General features: G+C 40.2%; 2 protein-coding genes across 2 annotated transcripts; one reads left to right on the forward strand and one right to left on the reverse strand.

The window, feature by feature from the left end:
- Positions 1 to 572: 572 nt before the first annotated feature.
- Positions 573 to 3,712, reverse strand: B0H65DRAFT_577120 (uncharacterized protein). The gene is made up of 3 exons (XM_062830681.1): positions 3,134 to 3,712; positions 2,628 to 3,074; positions 573 to 2,557 (listed from the first exon to the last, which is right to left on the reverse strand). Exons 1-3 carry the CDS (start codon positions 3,443 to 3,445, stop codon positions 755 to 757), a joined length of 2,562 nt encoding a protein of 853 aa, XP_062680988.1. The 5' UTR covers positions 3,446 to 3,712; the 3' UTR covers positions 573 to 754.
- A 2,444-nt stretch (positions 3,713 to 6,156) lies between these two features.
- On the forward strand, positions 6,157 to 6,510 carry B0H65DRAFT_443945 (uncharacterized protein; the record flags this gene model as incomplete). The annotated part of the gene is made up of 1 exon (XM_062825657.1): positions 6,157 to 6,510. The coding sequence occupies one exon, from the start codon at positions 6,157 to 6,159 to the stop codon at positions 6,508 to 6,510; it is 354 nt and encodes a 117-aa protein (XP_062680989.1).
- Between the last annotated feature and the right edge of the window lie 8,888 nt (positions 6,511 to 15,398).

Raw genomic sequence — 15,398 nt, forward strand, 5'->3', positions numbered from 1 at the left:
CGCTGGTGGTGTTGTGAGAAGAGGAAGTTCTGTCGTGAGTCAGACACGACTGGAGTCCGACTGTCCGAGGTCAAACACCTGGGCAGGGCAATGGTTCGAGCATCTCCGTCTCCGTGTGGGAAGGACCGTCGGGGCGGAAAGCGGAAGTGACCAACTGGTGGGAATCTTTGGAAACGGCAAGAACCATGAGCTGCGAGGAAGGTGAAGGCCGAAACCGGGCGGAACTACACATTGGGATCCAAACCACTGGCTCATGCCTTCCAATTCTCACACGAGCGAAAAAACCGCTACTGCCTACTGTCGAGGATATCTTATCCCAGCACCCGAAGCCCGAACATGCTGAACGATTGACCTTCACAGTTTGAGTGTCGTGAGTGGACGTGGAGGTTGTATCAGAAATACAGTCCGATACTGGTTTGTTTGTGAGCTCGAGACCCCTGGTCAACTTGTCCAGGCGTTTCAACAACAAGTTGATATGTTTTCTTCGATAATGGGGGTCTTCGATAATGGGGGTTTAAAATTAGCATATGTCAAATCAGATACTGATAATCTTTTTTAACTATAATTTATACATTTTAAAGTACCATTGCGGCGTTCAGGATGGGTTGGCATATGTCTTACTCGGGGTATAGAGTTAACAAAAAAACCAGCATTGGACTGTAGAACCCATTTAAACCCGAACTTACGTCCCAAAACTACTATCCAAGAACTGAGACAGATCCTGTCACCCAGCCAATACACCGCAACACAACCTCTAGTGTACCGCCCTCGGCTCCCCCCTCCCCCTTCCCCTCTCCTGCAACCTCCCCACCTCCAAAAGCAACCGATACAAATAAACACCCATATCCCTTTCCCTCAGCGCCCTCCCCCACCACTCCCTCCCCCTCTCCGCCACCTCCCTTGCCTTCTTTCTGCCCTCCTCCGAACTAGTCAAATACATCACCAACTCAGGTACTTCCTCCATGCCCATACTCACCGGGAAATAATGCACCCAGGGAACCAGCCGATCATCATGCCACTCCCTCAGCAAAGTCTGCTTGAGCACCGCGCTGTTAGACGCCAAAAGCTTGTAGTACCGCCCCGAAATGCCGTTGCCGTCTAGGTCAAAAACCAAGCGTGACCCAAAAGCTTCGTCTTTGTCGGCGTAGGATTTTGTGCGGAAGAAGGAGCGTTGGGCGCGGCAGGTGGAGGGGGAGCAGAACTGGAAGCGGGTGAAGAAGACGGAGAAGAGGCGGCTGTTGAGGAAGGGGGAGGTAAAGCGGGTTATGACGCCGTTGAGTGAGCGGAGGTAGGTATGCGGTTGGTGGTTGAGGTTTTGGGCGAGGGAGACGAAACGTTGGCGGTGGAACGACTTCCATTGTTCTGAAGAGGAGGAGGAGGAGGAGGAGGAGGCGTATCCGCCGGTTGTTGAGCCGGCCCAGTAGAGGTTGTTGGACTTTTGCTCCCAGGGGATGTCACGGGTCGGATCGTAGACGAAGCCGGACTCGATGTAGGCGGCGGAGGGGTAGAGGATGTCGGACATGGTGGACGGTGCGCCGGTAGAGAGGACAGGAACGAGCCCAGTCACCAGGCGCAGGGAGACCGGGGAGATGAAGAGGCCGTACGTGCTGGCGTAGGAAGGGTTGGCGCAGATGTCGAGGGAGGAAGCGGCGGATGTAACGAAGGGGAGACCGAATGTGTCAATGTTGTCGGTGGTGTCATTGAGCTTGGATGAAGAAGAGGAACAGAGAGCTGTTAGTTCCTTCCAAACCGACTTTTGAGACATATCGGCAAGAGCAAAGCGCGTGCCGGTGGGGTATTTGTCAGGTGGAACGACCACCCGCGGCTCGTCAAGGTGATTGACAACGAACTTGACGTCAGGAAGGACCCCCGTCTGATCACCCAACACCTTGTCAAACAGAAGAGTAAGATGTCTGTCGAAGCTGCGGTACCGATGCCGACACTCGGTCTTTGCAGTGTCACCGTGAAAGGTGCACTGCCACAACTCGCTGTGAGGCGTGTTATAGGCATTGTTCATCACATCCAGCACCTCTTGGCCGCTGAGTTTCCAGAACGGCGACACTGACTGGTAGATGGTGTCAAAGTCATCGATGATTGGGGACTGGTTCTTGACGGCGAAGTCGTACCAGCCCCGGAAACCCGGTGGTGGATCAACCTTGTATCGACGCTTGTACTCTTCGACAGCCTCTTCACAGGTCTTTGACCGTCTGGATAACATGCTGTCAAAGTCTGCTTTTGCCTTGTCCATTAGCTGTGCTACCGGGTGTTGGCCGGGGTGCCGAAGAGCCAGTTGCTGTGCTGTAGACTCTGCAGCTCTGATGGCGACCATGTTGGCTAGGTATGGCATGAGGGGAACAAGAACAAAGGCCCAGAGAAGGGCTCGCTGCTTTGTGTGCTTCGGCAGCATGTAGATGGTTTGAGCCAGTGAAAGAAGGGAAGCAACAACGTTCGCAAGGGCTTGAGTGTCTGAAGGTTCTGCGAACGGGTTTCTGGTTGCAACCAAGCCAAACGTGGCTATTACCGTTACGATTCGCCATGACTCCGGTGTTTGTCTTGTCTGTGAAAGATGTCAGTGTCAGTCGTCTCTTCAAGCAAGTCACCAAGGCGTTAGTAAGGACTGAACGTACAGTTTGAACAGCGAAATACAACGAAAAAGCCTTCGCTAACCCCAGAAAGACAGTCAAGACACCATCGATTCTGGGGAAACCAAACGCCCATATGTCGAAAAACTGCAAGATGATCAAGAGGCCCACGATCCGCAAGGAGAGAGGCCTGATGGCATCTTCCAACTCAAGATGGAAGGTATTCAAGCGCCCTCGCTCTCCTGCTAAGGGCATAAACGACACGAAGAAGAGGACGACGAGAGCCACGAACGGTATCACGGCTATAGTAGCTGCCTTGACGTCCCATGCTGACAAGGGGTACACGGCAACCGCCGCAGCCAGAAGTGACCCCCAGAACGTATTAATGATCGAGTGAGGTAAGGCTCCTTCTGTAGTAGTCTCATACCTCGAAGCGCCAGTCCGTAATTGGAGATGTTCTTGAGCCTTGAACAGTACCGGTGTTGCAAGTGGCTATTGAAGATGTGGTGTGAGCAGATGGCGGGAGACAAGTATCGACCAGGAGGGCTTACAAACAAACAGACAACCGCACCGAACTCTGTTTTACAGAGACTGAGGGCAGAAATACACGCCGCAGGGCCCCAAAGATGTAGCGATCCAGTCGGCTTTTTGGTAGAGGTCACATCCCCTAACGGTGATACATATGTCGAGGGCTTTGCTTGTGGCCTAAAGAGGAATGGAAATATCATCCAACACACGGCTTCCGAGGAGAGTTCAGACTCTGTAGCTCTAGCAGCGAGGTACTGAACCAAAGATGTGCAAGCTACAGCGGCTGCTACCGTCAGGGCAGCTGGATCGAGCTGGGCACTGGTACGGGTGATCATGGCTGTGGGATGCCTGTGCTCATGTGCGAGTGGTCCAGTATGAAATATACGTTGGTGATATGCAACAGGTAGGGGAAGTAATACATACTAATGAACATGACGAGGTCGAATATGCGAATAGGAGACAGATAGAGAGTCATCTTGGAATCTGAACGTCGACGCTGACCAGCAAAGGACAGCAAGACGATCATGTACTGAACTTGAAATGCCGAGCGTTGGCATACCCCTTACCAAGTAGCACAGCCTGCATTCCAAGGTGTGATGTGGGGGTAGTACCCCTTTCGTGCCGGGACGGTGGCATTGGCATTACCTATGGCCGCCATTCCAATTGGCTGACATTCCTTGTCCTCCCCAGTTTTGCTGCCAATGCTGCATTGCTGCTTGGCTTTGCCGCAACGTCACTCTCGCTTTCTTACAGTAAAAACGACACTGCGGACGGCACATCAGAGGCTTCTCGTTTAACCCTTGGACATGTCAGCTTCATTTCGTCAGTTGATTGGATTCAGAAACGGAGTGGTACAAGTGAAGAAAGTCGCACCTTCCGCATTTGGACCCTGCAGATCCAGAATTCCTGATCCTATACGAGGAGGCCATCAAGGTGACTCTGGGAAATGTTAGCGTCGAGATTCTACCCATCAAGCCCTATGGAGTGGGGGTTTTACCCGTAGAATCTCATATTCATGACGCCCTACAAGGTTTTGGAGGCCGCGCCAGATCCACCAAGTAGCCATCCAGCCCTGCCGGCGAACCTAAAAGTCGACGGTGTGGGTAGCACTGTCGAGAGACACAAGGGTGTGTGGCACGACCATGTAAGTTTGGACTTTGGAATGACGGTTTCTCTTTGGAGCGCAAAGCTTGTTGACCGGGGCCGGGCCGGGGATTGACCGTTGACACATGCCGTGTCACTCTGACCGACTACGCCCGTCAGCACTTATGCCGGCTTTGTTCGGCTGTTTTAGTTTCCGTGTCATCGAAGGATCGGATCTGCCGAACGTTACATAAAAGTCTGCAAGATCTGCGACTGTTAGTGCGCGGTTCTTACTTCTCATCATCTCGACAAGGATCTTTGACAGCTGACCGGCTGTTAGTATCTCGACCACTCGCAGCTTGTTACGAACGGCAGAGGCTTGTTAGCAAGGGCATCTTATGATGAAGATACGACTTCATCTAGACGGCAGTACCGACGCGCCCGATAGCCGTTGATGCCGTTGCCTACTTGCCGAACATTGAGATGATCTGACCAAAACCTAGCATGGCAGGTAGCAAGCGACGTCTCCAACGGAGTGGCCTGCGCCCTATCAGTGACATGATGAGCGGCTCGTGGATGGTGCTATTGCTGGCAAGGTCGGAATCCATGTTGTTTATTGACCATGCTACCCCAGTTGGCAAAGCCCCAGTTGATTCAGCGAAGCCAGACAAGAGGGGAGCCCAGCGGGGACTGAACTGTTGCCATGACTGGCACGAAACGATCCGTAGAAGTTGTTGACTGCGGTAACCACAGAGGAGAGGGTGATGTAGAGGTGTCCGAGAATTGTCAACGTAAGTACATCGTCCTCTGGTGATTGGCTAGAATTGAGTTGAAGGCGTCTTGATGTCCTTTCTCCATAAAGGTCGAGTGCCCTGCATGAATACCACCCTGTTAGAGTGCAATGTCTTCCGCCGTAGAGGTGCTCTGACTAACTGACTTCATCTCCAAGTCCGAGTTTGCTTACCTGTACTAATATGCCGTGTCCACTTTCCTCCTCGCTTCTTGGCAACCATGCGATGCCACTTTTTTTCTTCTTGCCTCCCTATCATCAACACTAGTGGACGAGTCCTCGATGCCTCTGAGTAAACAGAACTGTATCTCGTGTAATGCCTAGGACTTTACCTTGTGCTGTGAGGCCATGCCAGTGAACGCTGAGGGAATCAACCAACTGTAGGAACAGGCAGACGACGATCGCACCTTGTCAGTTGACTTGATTGGAAGCCGGTAGGGTCATAGACAATCCTCCAGAAAACTGATATGTCAGCTTGTCTGCAAGGACCTGAGCCTTACAGTGTCCCGGGCCTTCAAATCGTATGATGGAGGTTGCAACAGGCAGTTGAAGTTTTCAGACGATGTTGTAAGCTCGAGAGTGAATGTTGCCATTCACTCTATGAGATTTCATTCTCATCCAATCACCTAACTCACCGCCTTCCGCACCGGTCAATGCTGAAGATTCTGTTCCCTACCTCTATGGTTCAAGTCATCCACTTGACACTCGCTAACCACTAGGTTGCAAGCATAGAGTGGTGATCGACTGTCAGCTTCAGCCAACAGCTGCATCGAGCTCAAAACTGGAAGATCATGAACAGGCAGAGAGTAGAACCTCGCATGGGCAGATGTGCGTTTGGTGATTCACGTACCATTGGCTCCGGACGTGATATCGTCAGGATCATGATGCTTGTCGGCCCTGGAGCTGGATGAGCATGTCTGTCAGCACGGTTGGTGGAGGGGAGGGGGAGGATGAGGACTTGAGGAGGAGGAGGAGGGGGATGAGAAGGAGAAGATGTGATGATTGTGTTGAAGATGATGTGGATGGAGGAGAGAAATCGGGTATAAAAGTCTCTCCTCCCTCCTCCTTCTCTCCTCCATCCAGATCATCATCAACACAATCATCACCTCTTCTCTTACTCACACAACAACACCAAAACCACACAACCAAAACCTCCTACCAACCACCATCAAAATGCAGTTCTCCACCATTCTCCTTTCAGCCATTGCCTTCTTCGCCGGCGCTGAGGCCTGCAAGTGCCTCAACTCCAACGGTGGCGTTAACAAGGGCGCCTCCGAGGCCTGCTGCCACCAGCAGAACGGCAGCTGGCGCAACGGAAACGACTGCGCCGCCAGCTCCATCTCCGAGCATTTGTCCAACTTCCGCAGCTGCTGCAAAAACAGCGGCGCGCAGACCTCGGACTGCGACTACCCCCACAAGGCTTCTGCTGACGCCGATGATGGCATCATGGCTGCTCCCGTCGTGGATGGCATTGCTATTAGCACCATTGTCGAGAGGAACAAGCGCGCTGTTCCCACCAGCTTCTAAGCGAATGCCGGTGATCTGTGTGGTATGAAACGGTGAGTCTTGACTCTGAAGCAGTGAGTGATGGGATAGATGGCTAACTCAAGATGCCCCAGCTCCTGACAGCGACATCCAAGTGGAGGACGGGGTGGGGCCTGAAGTGGACATGATGAGACGATGGTTTTGGAAATGAAGGATTAAAACAGTTCAAGGTGGGAGATGGTGTGAGTGTGAACGAAAAGAGACGAGATCCAGTGGTGTTTTAGGGGCGGCGAAGCTTGGCTATCATGTGCAGACGAGGCATTTGTCCTGGACGATGTACGCTAGATTAGCACTTCTTCTATGGAAAAGCGAATCTAGTGTCGTCACAAAATCTCGACCTCTTTCCATTGGTATCGCGGGTGATTGTAAATCGTGGACAAGCCAACTGACGGGGGGTTAGGAACTGACAGCAAACTTGAGCAACCGCAAAGCGTAGAGTACTTAACCCAGGCAAACACGCTGGTGTTGTCGTCAAAGTGCTTCAGGTTGAACGGCAGATCGTGGGTGGCAGTGGGAAGATGGAAGCAGGATGGAAGTGTGAACAACTAACGGGAAGGACGAGGAGAGCTCGGGGAGAGCCCCCATTATCTCAGCGCTCAGACCTCCCCACACTTGGGTGGACTCTTGGGTGCACGTGCTACATTACGAGTAGCAAAATAATTTATCGAGATAAAATCTGTTATTTCTAGATTGGGTAGTTTTTTATGTCTAAGCCCTAAGAGGTCTAAATTTATAATATAATCCTAAGCATAACCTTTATACCTAAACTAGCTAGCTATTATTAATATTATTACAATTCTACTAAAATTGGTCGTATTACGAAAATTTTAAGTATATTGTAGTCGCGTAAATTAGCGCTTTATTTTAATACTCTTTGATACTATGGCCGACGATTCCTAAGGTTGTGATAATGTACCTAACCTCTTATAGTATTTATATATTTAATGTTATTAATGTAGTCCAAGTTAGAGATAATAATGATAATAATAATAATAATATCTTTCTTTTCTCTTATTTAATTTTATTAATATTATATTAATTCCTTTAAATTAGGTACGAATATTAAGGTTTAATCTCCCTCCTTTTGAATTACTAGCTCTAGTATAATTATAATTAAATATATTAAAGTTTAATAATTTTGAATTTCCGGTTAATAATCCGGTCGATAACGAAGATTATAATATTATTCCTAAGATTATTAAAGTATAGAATATGCAACGGACGAATTTTAATAAAAATAAAGGCTTAAATACTGCGTTTAGGAATTATAGTATTAAGTCTTTCTTAGTCTAATAGCTTAAAAATAAGTGAAGAGGTTCGTAATTCGCTAGTATTCTATTCGATAACGAAGTATAAGAAGCTTTATAATAATCCGGTATTATTATAATATCCGTCGAAGCTATAAATATGATACAGGAAATGTACGATAGATAGATAGATAGACTGCACCCTTTGTGCCTGTCCTGGAAGGTCCACCTTCCAGAACCCTCCGGCAGGCACCGGGCCGCCCTGGCCAGCCTTCACCAGGCCTTGCCGGCCAACAAAGGTTCTTATAACCTTTGTTGACCGCCTTTACCAAGGCGACTATTTATAGGAAGAAAGATAGTACCTTCTAGAAGCCTTACAGCCACCTACTTCACCAAGCTACAAGGCCCCCTCTAGCTAGCCTATTTCCTTCCTTCTGCATTACGCTTCCTACTTAGAATACCAAATACAAGGTCTTCTATAGGAATCCCAAACTTCCGCAACAAATGGTAGCTACAACTTAACAGTTAAGCTAACCGACCGCCTTTTCAAAAAACGTCACGATTAATTAATAATTTCACCGCTGCGCGGCACCCGTTTTTACTGACTTATTAAGTATAGTCTAATTACGGCGTTGAGCCCTAATTTAAGTAGGAACGAGAAAGTCAAACCGACTCCTCGAATTATTTTAAACCACGGCGTTGAGCCCTAGATTAGGCAAAACGAGAATTTTCTATACTAATAATCCCGAATTATTTGAATTATAACGTTAAACTTTAGATTTAAATAAAGTTCGAAAAATTTCTAATAAATTTCGACTTATCCCTCTTAACCGTTAAGGTATAGACGATAAAAATAAAGTATTGTAGAATATTTAAGTAATTTTTGCGTAACGCGAACCTAAATTTTCCCTTTACTATTGTACCCCTCTTTGCCTTAATGAAAATTGGTTAATTAGAAGAGTAGCGATGCGTTTTTATTACTTAGATCCAGACGTGACTTATTATCACCTCCGACGCTAAAGGTTTCCCCCGCTTCCGAGACGTATATAGTAGTAGGACTATAGCATTCTTTATTCCTCTCGTTGATCATCGTCACCTAAAAACCTAAAAATAAAATTAAAATAGTTAACCTAGAGGATTACGAATTGCCTAAGTACCCGCCCGATAACCCGTAGGTTACCGGCAATAACCCATAGCCTACCAGCGATAATTTATTTCCCGATAAAAAGTTATTTCCCGACGATAGGCTATTATCTGATAAACTTCCCCTCGGATAAATTACATTACAATACTCCCCTATCCGATACAGATACCTAAATTTAAGTCCCGCTACCTCCCGAGGAAACGTCGGCCTTTAAACTGCTATTAAAGCTTACCGGCTATTAATAAAATACAAAAAGTATTTCGAGATTAATAGCCAAAAGAACGGAGTTAGAGTATTAAGAAGAATTATTAGAGGATTATAAAGATAAGGAACGAGGAATAAACCCGAGAAGGGAATTAAAAATTAAAAATTTATTAAAGAAAGAACCGCCGGAATTTAGAAAATAGTTAAATAATTATAGAAATAATAAATTATTTATATTTTATTTTTAAAATTTATTGAACTACTTTAATTGGAAATTATATAGAATGAAATAAGCTAGGACGGATAACGACCTAACTTAAATTAGGAAGATTACAGAACTTGCCATAAAATTGAATAATTATCTATAAAAACGCAATAATAAAAATACTTTATTTAATTAATAGTTAATTAATACCGTCTTTAATTGCTAAAAAGTAATTGACGAAATATTTAAATAAATAGATAGCCTAAATAAAGTAATTAATTAGGTAAACTTGTACATTATTACAATAGAAATTAGAGTTATTGATATAAAATTTAAAGTTACTAGTATAATAACCAAGGTTAATAGCGTAGAAGTAAAGATTACTAACGGAACGATAGATTGTATTAAATATAATAAAGTAAGAGACGTAATTATAAAGAAAGTGGAGAATTTAGAGTAAATAGTGCAAGGATTATTAAGGAATTTGGAAGATATAATACTAAACCTAGCCCGAAAAAATCTATAGTTAAAAGGGTTATCCAAATCCCTCTTCGAAAGAATATAGTTAATTAAATTAAAAAATAAATAATATTATAATATAGTTAATAATACTAAAAATACTACCCTCCCTAAGAATACTATCGATTTAGAGATATTTTTCATTAAAGTAATAGAAACCCTTCGTAGAGATCTAGCCTACGCGGAATTTACCCCAAGCTTTCGACGGCTTAGAAAGCCGCTTAAACCCCGGCCCCAGACCCTCCGGGCAACGACCTTAACGCATTTTCGTCCAAGGATAACCGCTTCCGTAGAAAGGATATCGGCTAACTTTACCCTTTTTATGATAATCCTAACGATATCGGTATAGTATTAAATAGTAAAAATATAATTTATATTAATGTTTTTTACTTTATAGATCGTTTAAAATCCTTTACAGAAGACCCTATTTTAAGTAGAATTGCAGAAAGATAAATTATAACTATATTCCAGACCTTATTAAACGGACCAACCGTACGTTAATAGACTAACGAAATTTCTCTTAATACGCGATACGACTTTCGTTTTAAGGGCTTATTTAAATTGATAGAGGATTTAATTAAATATTTTACCCCCGATTTAGCTATAGTTATTCGTAAATTTACCGAAGCTATTTTGAAACTTAAAGATATTATTGAAAATAATAATGCCCTTACTTAGTTCGTCTAGATAAAGTTCCGCTAAGTTAAGGCTATGGGAATCTTTAATAAGGACGGCGATAATTGCTATAGTATTATAATATAAATTTAGTTAAGTTTGAATATTAATATTCGCCGCTATTTTACTGCCCCGTTAAAAAGGAGAAGCTTTATTAATTATATATAACTCCTCGAAGAATTTCGGGTCTTGTTATACGCTGCTACTTTGGATTAGTACTTATATTTAATAAGTAAAATATATAAATTTAAGGATTCTAGGGACGATAAAGGAAAGTAACCCTATAAAGGATAGGGGCGCTCTAATTCTTTTTCCCGAAACGATAACCGTTCTAACTCTTTTAGCTAGTTCAAAAATAATAATTACGCTAAGGAAAGTAATTACTTTTAGAATTATTCTCGGGATGATTCCCAAAACCGTTCTAGAGATTATTAGAAGGATTATAAACCCTATAATAAGAATTATAATAAACCCCGTAATAAAAATTATAATAAACCCTACAATAAAATTTATTTCGTTAACAATAAAGGATCTTTAAATTCTTCGATTATAGATTTGAACTATTTCGTTTTTAATACTAAATTAATATATAATAAGTATTTTAAATACTTCGATTCCTACGCTATAACGAAAGTCTACGTCCGGAAATACCGCTATTCTATTGTAATTAGAACCGAAGTTAGAAAAATACTAAAAGTCTACGTATTAAATATAGTTATTGCGATACCTAGTTCAATTTTAGAAATAAATTATTTATTTATTTAAAGGAATACAACGCCTAGAAGGAGGCTAGTAATATTCCCTACATCCGCTTCGTAGAATATAAGATTAATAATATCCTTATAGTCCCGGATCCTTGGGCCTACTTCGGAACTAACCTATCCGGATATATTATTAAGGAAGCCTTAGAAATCAATGAAGAAAATTTCGAATATAGACTCTTATTAATATATACCTATTTAAGGATTGATATAAAAGCCGGACTTAGCGAATCCTACGTCGAAGTATATATCAACCTATGTACCGGCCGTTCTATAATTTTGAAGAGTTTATCAGAGAAATTGGAATATATTATTACGATGAAGATTACTAGATAGATTAAAGGAATAGGTAGCGATTCTACAATTAAAGAGTAGGCTATTTTCTAATTATATTTGGTAGGTGAAGACGCCAATTTGATACCTACGCTAATGAAAATTAAAAAATTAGTATGGGTAGTAGATAACCTAGAGGCCAACGTACTCCTGGCTAACGATTTTATAAATTCTAAAGGAGGCGTTATTAATTACGGAAATTCTAAAGTAACTTTCGAAAACCTTAATAGTTTTAAAATGCTTTTCACTATTAATAAAAAGTTTAACCCGTATTATTATAAGGTTATTACTACGAGGGATATTATTATTAGGCCCGATTAGCAAGTTTATATACTAGTTATATATAAGCTTTCATTATCCAGTAAGAGTTTTTTATTTTGCATTAAATATCTTTAAATTCTTAATACTATAATTATAAATAAAACCCTTTAAATTGTATTAGTAAAAAATAATAATCCTTATGCTATATTAATTATTCCTAAGCGTATTAGAATTGGTATAATTAAAGAATACGAGGATACTGTATATACCGCCGTCGATTGGTCTAATTTTAATAACCTCGACGAACTAGAACTAACCAAATTAATTAACGAAATTACCGCCGATACAATAATAACCAGCGCGGTTATTAGACCCAATGAGAGGTCCTGCGTTCCCGAAAAGCATTCGCCCCTAGGCCTTCACTAAATATTTAATATACTTAAAATTATAATCGATAATAGTATTTATATTTTCGTAGTAAATATTAAGTTAGTTCGTTAAAAGTAGTTCTCATTGACAAATATCTATCCCTTTGGGAGCAAGGAGGTACTATTAATATTCCTAAGAATGAAATAATGAAAATACCCTTGGTAGAAAATTAGTAGAACTAAAAGATAAGTATTCGCTTATACCCCTTAAACTACAAAAAGTTAGGAAATTATTAATAAAATATTTAATAAATTTCGTATATAGAGAAAATTCGACAATTGCTTAAAAATTACCCCTTTTTTACATCTTATCTTCGTCGTTTAGAGGATTACGAAAGATAAGCCTAAAGGCCGGCTAATTATTGACCTCCGCTCTTTACATAAAGTATCCGTTCTAAATAATTACCTCCTTCTTTAATAAAAAACTATTATTACCCGAATAAAAGGTAAGAGGTATATTATTATTATCGATGCTATATCGTTCTTTTCTTAGTTTAGAATCTAGCCTCTTTATAGAGATAGGTTGATTATAATAATTTATAAAGGGCTAGAGACGCTAAAGGTAGCCTTAATAAGCTACTAACATTCCCCCGTATACGTATAACGGTTTATAGATCGATTTTTGGTATTATACTCTTCCTATTGTTGCGTATTTATCGACGATATTGTAATTGCCTCGGATATAATTGAGGAACACCTACATTATTTCGATACTGTTTTTGCCTTATTTAATAATAAAAATATCTTTATTTCCCTTAAAAAATCGTTTATTAGTTTCCCTAACGTTGAACTATTAGGTTTTTATATTAATATATTGGGCCTAATATCTACTGAAGAAAGAATTAAGGTAATATAAAACTTAGACTTCCCGGACTAATTAAAGGCCCTAAAAATTTATATTAGAAGTAGCGGGTTTTTGAAATATTTTGTATTATATTACGTTTAGTTGATCGAATTATTATAGGATTATAAAATTACCCTTCTTGCTAATAGTTGAAAGATAGGAATTTTAATTATAAGTAATATTAATAAAAGAATAATATATATAATTAAAATTAAATTCGAATTAATAGAAAAGGAAAGAATTGCCTTCTAGGCTGTCTAGGATGCGATATATGATAAAAACGGTATTGGTAGTATTCTATACTATATGAATTTAGACCTTTATTTTTTTATTTAGTTAGATAGGTCCTTCGAGCGCAGTAACGGTGTTATAATATTTTATTTGAAGGACGGCTACGATTAGGTTTTGGGAATTAATATCCCTTTATCGATAGTTTTACCGGTGATGTTTTTAAGTAAATATTTAATTAAAATAGAATTATAATATAGTTTATCCGAATTGGAGGTAGTATATTTCATTTAAGCGGTGAAGAAATTACATATTTATATTTACTTATCAAATTACTCTATTATAATCCTTATTAATTACGCTATATTAAAAAAGATCGTTAAATAAATAATTCTTTAAATTTATTTAATTAACCGTGTTAATAAACGCCTAATTAATATTTCTATCTACTTGTCCTAATACGATTTAAAAGTTTACTATATTTTAAGACGCTTGAATTTCGTATTAAACGCTCTAAATCAATTAAATTATATTAGTAATAACGGTAATTTAAATAGCGAGGTTGTATTAAATACTATGTAGCTCGCTATCGCCGGACTATAAATAAACCTAGTTATAAAATAGTATATTATCGAAAGATATATTAACGACCCTAAGTTCGCTAAGGTAAAGTAGAACCTAGCTAGCGTATCTATCGAAGACGACGGAACCCTTTTCTATACTAGATATTCCTTCCTTATTAATACCGATAATTTTATTTATAATATTAGTAGTAATAAGATTAGAAACTTTTATATACCTAAATTATACATATAGGAAATTTTTATAGTAGTTTATAACGATAAGTATTATTTCGGGAAAAATAGAATATTATATAATTTCTATAAATTAATAATTAATAATAAAACGTATTTAATTAAGAAGTATATGGAATATTATCCCTGTTATTAATTAAATTAAACTAGTAAAATATAAGTTATTAGGAATTATTAACCCTCTCGTACCAATACCCTTCCTATATACCTTATCGCTATTAATTTTATTATCGGATTCCTTAAGGTATTAGCAACTATAATACTATAGTAAATACCGGGCTACAATTCGTTTAACGCGATAATAACCGCTATTTATCACAATTTAAAAAGATCCTTCTTTATACTAGGATATACAATATATACTACTAACGAATGGGGATAAACCTTTATAAAATAACTTATTTTAGCAGATTAAGGAATTCTGACTGGTCTAATTTTAAATAGGAATAGAAAATTTATATCCGAATTTTAATAAGGTATATAGAAGATTTAGGGTACTAAATTACTTATAATAACCGTATATTATTCTTAGAGTAACGGTTTCTCCGAACGAAAGAACTAGAGTATAAAAATAGCTATTCGATTCTATTGCTTCGAAAACCCTAATTCCCCGTAAATTAATATCATCCTCCTACTTCAATAGAACTTTAATAATATATATTCGGAAACTATTAAATCCTCGCCCTATAAACTACTTTATAGTTTCAAATTCCGAGGACCTATAAATACTATTATAGGATTAGTATTAAAGAATACGGATAATACTACTTTTAAGGAATACTTCTACTAAAATATATAGTTCGCTATAAACTTTATTACCGCCAAAACTAAAATAAAGTACAACGAAAATTATAAAAATATTAAATTCAAAATTAGTAATAAGGTTTTTTTATAATTATACTACGGATACTACCTACCCGGCCGCCTTTTAAAGAAACTTTTATAACAACGCTCCGGCCCTTTTAAAATTTTCGAGCAGGTCGGACGTCTGGCCTATCGCTTAGAACTTCCTAATTATATAAAGATCTACCTAGTCGTATCCTACATATATTTTTTATTAGTTCCCAAGGACGAGGACCCCTTCGATAAATATATACCTCCGCCTAGACCCGTAGAGGATTTATAAAAATCCAAGGAGGAAGGAAAGAAATATGAGGTGGAGGTTGTACTAAATTACTGATTAAACGGCCGGTACAAATTACAATA

The sequence above is a fragment of the Neurospora tetraspora genome (genome assembly GCF_033439725.1).
Source record: "Neurospora tetraspora strain CBS 560.94 chromosome Unknown B0H65scaffold_5, whole genome shotgun sequence".
In the NCBI taxonomy this organism is placed as follows: domain Eukaryota; kingdom Fungi; phylum Ascomycota; class Sordariomycetes; order Sordariales; family Sordariaceae; genus Neurospora; species Neurospora tetraspora.